Genomic DNA, 7,004 nt, shown 5'->3' with positions numbered 1-7,004 from the left:
CAGGCATCTCTACAATTCATGACCTTGTACAGAGAGAAACAGGACCACCCAGAAGCGTCCAGTTCTCAACACGGCCAGAAGCAGGGGTTCCAGCTGTCCCTCCCTGCCCAGCACTGGACGGCTCTACAGGTACAAAGGCTCCTCTACTTTCCGGCAGTGCTCCAATGCCACTGGGAAATAACCTGGTTATACTTATAAATAAACCTATAAATAATAGAAGCAAAGATCCAGTATCTCTAGCTGAAGGAGACACTGTAATAGAAGTTTACTCCCCGCAGCCTGTACCATTTGTGGCTGCCTCCCCACAAGCCACCCCCATGTGCATCCAGATCTTTCTGTAGCTTATTACCAAGGCTGAAGAGGAGGTTTCTTGCATTGATTAATGTGTTTATTGTGTCTGTATGCACACACACATACGATGGAAGTCAGAGGACAGCTTGGTTCTCTCCTCCCACGACATGGATCCCTGGGAATCAAACTCAATCATCAGGCTCTGCAGGCCTTTGCCCTCTGGGCTATCTTGTCAGCTCCAACAGTAAGCTTTGCTTCTGCTCACGTCTCAAACCTCCCTCCTACAAGACAGGAGACAAGGTGGAAGTGCGAAGAGAGAAAAGAATTAAAGTGCATACAAGTGACACTCAGGACAGGGCCAAATTCCTTGGCCAGAGGCAAGGAGCACCAAAGGAACAGATGTTGCTGGCTCTGCCAGAGCAACTCCAATCCTTCCTTATGTTACAACTTCCTTAGAGACTTGCAAAAAGTGAAAACTGCTGGTTCATGGACCGTGTCTGTGGCCTCAGCTTGAGAGCAACTGCTGTAGTTCTTGGAAGACCCAGCTGCCCACAGGAGACTCTACACTTCTCCTCGCCCATGAGTTCTCTGATGTCTTGTGAAGAAGCCCAGGTGGCGGAAGCCTTTTCCACACTGTTCACACTCATAGAACCTCTTGGCCAAGTGCAGCCTCTGGTGGATGCTGAAGCCCTTGGGCCACCTGAAGGCCTTTCCGCACTCAGCACAGGTGTAGGGCTTCTCTCCACTGTGAATCCGCTGGTGGTGGGTGAGGTTCTCTTTAGTCCGAAAGGCCTTGCCACAGTTGTCACAATAGAAAGGCTTCTCTCCGGTGTGAACAAGCTTGTGTCTCAGGAGGTTTGACTTCTGTTTGAAGGCCTTCCCACAGTCACTGCACACATAGGGCCGGTGCTCAGTGTGGATTTTACGATGCTGTGCCAGGCGGTCCTTCAAGCTGAAGGCCTGTCCACATACCTCACAGCAGAAGGGCTTTTCACTCGTGTGATTTCTCTTGTGGCGCAGAAGGTTTGAAACCCAGCGGAACGTCTGGCCACACTCCAGGCACTCGAAGGACCTGGTTCCTGTGTGTACCGTCTGGTGAGCGGCCAGCCGGCTATGGCAGCTCAGTGCCTTCCCACATATGCCACAGATAAATGGATGTCCCTCCGCACCACTCTTGCTCCGCTCCTTGAGGCCTGGCTGCCTCCTGCAGGATTTTCCACACATCTGATTCTGGAAAGCATCCTTTTTGTTCATTCTCCTCCCAGAGGTAGCTCTGGGAAGGCACACCTTACCGGATGTCAGGACATTCTTCTTCAAGGTAGCTCCTCTCTTGGCTCCTGTCTGTGAATGGGTCCTCTCAGGAGCTGAAGCCTTTCTGCCTCCTGTGGAGGAATAGAAGATACATTTGCACAGAACTGGCCTAGACATAGACCAACTCATAAAGCGACATCCAATAGAGGGTGAAGAAAAGCTACCAAGTGTCAAATCAACTCAGCTGACTTAGGGAGTCAAAGAAAGGTGGTGTGAAAATGTGTTCAGGGTGCACAGGTGAGCCAAAATTAACAATGGGAGATTTAAAAGTGAACCTTGAGTTGGGTTGTAGCACACCCCTTTAATCCCAGCACTTGGGAAGAGGCAAGTGGATCTCTGTTGAGTTTGAGTCCTACCTGGTCTACAGAGCAAGTTCTGAAACATCCAGGGCCACAGAGAAACCTTGTCTGGAGGTGTACAGGCACAACGACATGGAGGGGGCAGGATCTAGGCTGAGTTGTAGCCCAACAACTGCTTAGCTGAGGCCTTGGGTTCCATATGCCCACCAAGGCAAAAAGAATCCCCTCACCCTATGACCTGCTAGCACTGGGAATCTTAGGATAAAGCCCAGGCTCCTTCCTTAATTCTATGAATGAGCAAACACACGAGAGAAGCTGCTCCCCTGATACAAACCTGGAGCATGACCTCGCTCCTCTCTGCCTTGCTGAATGGATAACACAGTCAGATCCCAGCCATTCCTAGGCTCAGACAGTGCTACGACACTGCCTCCCTTTCTCAAACACCTCTCTTCAGGTACACCCTTGCAAGTGACCAATGACACACTCCACCATCAGAGCTTAGTAGCAGAACTATATGTCATTCATGCTGCCTCCAAAGTCCCTAACTCAGAAGGAGCACCCACTCCCCCACTGTGACTAAGAGTAGGAAAAGCTCATTTTGCTCACCTGGGCAGACACTTTTTTGTCCTTCCAGGAACTCAAATCTGTCCCATTCGTCAACCCATGGCTCATCCCATTGTTCCAGACGAGAAATAAGACCCGGTCTCCGAATACGGCATCCTTTCCAAAAGGGAGGGAAATGGTATCGGATTTGTGTAAAAGACAGTAAGGCCAGGACTAAGATTAGCTCTGGGCAGCACAAGAACCTAGCAGCCTGGCCAGCCCTTTTAGGTGTGTGTCCTGGAGAACCTTCCTGGAAGTAGGAATGAAGAACACAGAAGTATGCACGCCTACATGTGAACACACACATGTTGACAGAAGCCTCCCCGCAGGGCCTCAAGGGTTTGAGGAAGTAATCAGGCTACCCCAGGGGAGCCAAACAAGATTGGACACAGCACAGGAGTTTTTTTAGCCAGGACCCACCAAGCGCCAGAAACTAACATGCAGCCCTTACCTAGCTGACTCAAGCTCCTGAAGTTCTCCAGCATCACATCCCGGTAGAGGGTCCTCTGGCTAGGACTGAGATACTCCCATTCTTCCCTAGAGAAGTACACAGCCACGTCTCTGAAGGTCACTGGCACCTGACACACAGACGGCTCCAGGATGGCCTGCTACTGAGTGACAGTGGGTCAGAAAGAGCATGCTAAAAGCCATATGCAGTACAAGGAGAAGGCTCAGGGCAAGCACTGACTTCTGTGGTGGTCAGTATTCACTGAGGGTCACCTAGGAGACATTTGGATGTGTTTGTGAGGGTGTTTCCCAGAAGTCTAACCAATGCTTAAATGTATACACTATTGCCCATTGGACTGTGGTTCCAGCCTGACAATGAGGGCTAAGGCAGCAGAGCTCCAGAGTTTCCTGTCTGCCCCCTGGACAAGGATGCCATCTGTCCAGCTTCAGTTCACACTCCTGCCACCAGGGAGGGCTGTATCCCTTCAAACCACAAGCCTAAACCCTGAAGCTGCCTATCACAGCAACAAGAAAAGTTACTGACTGATAAAGAAAACATCCCCACTGTGCTGGGCACGCCACTCCAATTCATCCTGTGCCACTCGGAGTAAACCAGAGTCTCACGTTGTAGCACACACTTTGAATCCCAAACTTGGGAGGCAGAGACCGGTGGGTCTGAGTTCAGAGCCAGCCTGATCTAATGAGACAGTTGCAGGACAGCCAGGGCTACACAGAGAAACCCTGTCTTGAAAATAAAAATAAAGTTACAAGACAGACAGACAGACGGTAAGAACATACAAAGAGAAAGGACCCCTCATTAGCTACTGTTGTGGTTTGGCTACAGCACAGTATGGCCCTCCCTTCAGAGTATCTCCATTGCTATCAAGAAAGAGAGATAGTCTTGATTCCGTAGTCAGGACAACAAGGGAAGCGAACAGCGTATCGATAACCAAGTGTACTGCAATGATTGCTAACAGTCTCCCTGGAACCAACCCACCAATCCCTCAAGGCTGCTCATGTTCTGCCCACTCTCCCTTTCATCTGAAACAGGGCCCAGTCAGTGAAGTTGTGCTACCCATATCCAAGTGGAACTTTCCTCTTCAGCTAACCAATTAAGAAAATCTCCCAGTTAGCGTGGTGGGTGAGGGATGGGTGGATCTTGGTGAGCCAAAGGCCAATCAAAGATACAAAGAGAAACTATAAACTCAACATAAACTATAGAAGAAAAATTCCTCAAAGGCATGCCCAGAGGCCCATCCTAGGTACCAAGTTAATACAATCATCCTTATCTAGAGTGAACAGATCTGTAAAGCTTCCCAAGGAAAAGCTACCAAATTAGTAAGAGAAAAACCAAAACTATAATAAATTTGATTATCTCAACAGACCTGACATACAGCTTGAATGCCATTTTAAAATGGGAAATACCAGGTGTTGTTGGCACATGCCTTTAATTCCAGCACTTGGGAAGCAGAGGTAAGTGGATCAAGGCCAGCCTGGTCTACATAGTATGATCCAGGACAGCCATGGGGTACAAAGAAAAAAATCCTGTCTGAAAACAAAATTAGCACCCCTCTCACCCCAAAAGACGGACATACTGCTCAAAGGAACAGAATACTATCAGAAATAGGATCCATAAACAGTTGTTCTTTTTTTCCCTGCCCTTAAACAGGGTCTTGCTGTTTGGCCTTGACTGTTCAGGATAACACAGATTTTTATGAGAAAAGTAACGATGCAGATAAAAAGATGGGTTATAATGGGTGTGGCGGTACACATCTTAAAACCTGAGTCCCTCTGGAAGAGCAGCTGGAACTCAGCCCAAGCCATCCCTCCAGCCCTGGTATGCACTTTTAATCCCAGGACTTGGTAGGAAGAGGCAGCAGGATCTGGCTGGCTGACCTACTTATCTAGTTCTAGACCAGCCAGCCTAACAAAAATCTTTAAAATTAAATTAACTAAAAAATTAACTGAAAGTCTGCAGGATTAAGTTTTCTCCATAAACTCAAGGTAGGCCGGCAAAGACTCTGTTCACAGGACACAGAAAACAACTTTAAAAGAAAAAAGTTGGCTCAGCTGGTAAAGGTGATTAATGTCACCTGAGTTCAATCCCCTAGACCAGTATAACGTGAGGAGGACCTACTGCAGCCGGTTGTCCTGATACGCAGAGTGGTCCACATGCCTGTCCACACTCATATACACGCAATAAATACAGTTTTCCAAAAAATATATAGCTGCCAGGATTGGTCTACAATCCAAGCACTAAGTGGTAGAAACAAAAGCAGCAAGAATTCAAGGCCAGGCCAGGAGTGGTGGCCCACACTATATATAATCCTAGCACAACTCTTGAGATCCAGGCCAGCAAGGCCTACATAGTGAGTTCCAAAGCAGCTATAGTGCCCAGTCTCAAAATCATCATCAAAAGAGTCCAAGGCCAGGTTTCTTCTCTGCTGCATGATAAAATTCCGACTAAAAAAAGTTTAGAGAAGAAAGGTTTATCTAGTTTACGATTCCAAGTTACTGTCCCCTGCTGTGTGGAAGACCAGGCACCTAGTCACATCATAGTCAAGAGCAGAAGAATGAATACATTTTTAGAACTCACCTAGCTTTCTCTAATCTTCCATAGTCCAGGGCCCCAAATCTGGGTCTGCCCACAACAATTAAGCTATAATCAAGGCAATCCCCCACAGATGTGCCCATAAGCCAACCTGAACTAAATAATCCCTTGAGATAGTCTTCCAGAATTATTTTGACTGTGTCAAGTTGAGAAATTAACCATTACACCAACTTCGACTACAAAGCTATGTCAAAGACCGTTTGGGATACTTAAAAAGCAAGCCAAACAAAACACTTAATGAAACCAACGAAAGTGTTTCTGGTTCTACACGGGAGTTAGGAAGATGAAAGGGCAAGCAAAAGAGAAAGGATTTCCAATTCGTTTTCCTGCCAAAGAACTAGTATCTAGAATAACTTTTACAAATTAATAGTAGAAAGAAAAACATTTTAAAAGGGTAAAAATAAGCCTTACTAATCCTAGCACTCAGGAGACATAGGCAAGGTGGTCAGCACACGTTGAGGCCAGCCAGGCTACAAAAGCGAAACTATCTCAAGAAAAAAAACAAGATAAATTATTTTAACAGCTATCACAAAAGTTGCGCCTAGAGGCACTCAACCTTGTGACATTGCGGCATGACTAACCAACCACCTACAACGTACTTGATAAGCATTCTTATCTATACTCCCCTAGCAGGGCTGCAAACTGGGACACACCAGGAAGACCCGAAGCTCCGGAATCACAGGGTTGTGACTGCCAACCACAAACTCTGCATGACAAAACGAGAATATCTATTTCTCATCTGACTTCAAGGCCGGAGAGCAAGGAGTGTGGGAAACACAAACAGAAAGCTGCAGTCCTGGAGGGCAGGAGCAGCCAGAGAACCAGACTGAGACCCGAGGACAGCCAGAGAGCGGTACCAGAGAAGCAGGAAACCCGAGCGCCAGTGCCATGGGGATCCAAGTGGGCGCGAGGCCAGAGATTAGGGGCAGAGTGTCCGTACTCACCGGAGGTGCATCGCCGTTAGCCCGCTCGGGAAGAGCGCTACCCGGTCCGAAGCAGCGCTCTCGGCGAGCCTCACCGGGAGCAGAGGCAGCAAGACGCCGGCGCATCTGAAGGCCGCAGGATATGCCGGGGGTAGGGTCGGCTTCAGCGCAAGCGCAGTGGCGCGGAGTAGCGCAGTCCAAAGCAGCACTGCCGTCCAGCTCCAGGAGTTCCCAGCTCCTGCAGCTTCACCCGTCAACTCGGGTGCGCGCCGCACTGACTTCAACTCTCCAGCGGAAGTACGCCAACAAGAAGCGGCTTCCGGCTACTTATAGTGCAGGCCGATAAGAAGGCGGAAGTATGCACGAATCCGCCCTCAAAGGCCCGGCCTTTCGATTGCTCAGGGCAGTGCTCCGTGCGTTCCTGTTTAGTTTCCTGCTTTATGGGCTTGCGTTTGGCCAGGTGGTCCCTCCACCGTGGAGGCTGGCTGAGCCCTGGCGCTCCTGAGCCTACTGGGAGGA

The 7,004-nt window shown here is 48.8% G+C and overlaps 1 protein-coding gene across 2 annotated transcripts; it reads right to left on the bottom strand.

Annotated features, from left to right (window-relative positions):
- Nucleotides 1–235: 235 nt before the first annotated feature.
- On the bottom strand, nucleotides 236–6,791 carry Znf707 (zinc finger protein 707). Of its 2 annotated transcripts, none has more exons than XM_028778923.1 (4): nucleotides 6,507–6,791; nucleotides 2,956–3,112; nucleotides 2,508–2,621; nucleotides 236–1,673 (listed from the first exon to the last, which is right to left on the bottom strand). In XM_028778923.1, exons 1-4 carry the CDS (start codon nucleotides 6,609–6,611, stop codon nucleotides 853–855), a joined length of 1,197 nt encoding a protein of 398 aa, XP_028634756.1. In that variant the 5' UTR covers nucleotides 6,612–6,791; the 3' UTR covers nucleotides 236–852. The 2 variants fall into 2 exon arrangements, with proteins under 2 accessions (XP_028634756.1, XP_028634757.1); XM_028778924.1 differs by having other exon boundaries at nucleotides 2,956–3,115; nucleotides 6,507–6,599.
- Nucleotides 6,792–7,004: the final 213 nt, after the last annotated feature.

Source organism: Grammomys surdaster, unplaced genomic scaffold (genome assembly GCF_004785775.1).
Source record: "Grammomys surdaster isolate TR1022 unplaced genomic scaffold, NIH_TR_1.0 342, whole genome shotgun sequence".
NCBI classification, from domain to species: Eukaryota; Metazoa; Chordata; class Mammalia; order Rodentia; family Muridae; genus Grammomys; species Grammomys surdaster.
Note: the sequence above shows the minus strand (reverse complement) of the source record. Positions and strands in the feature narration are given on the sequence as shown.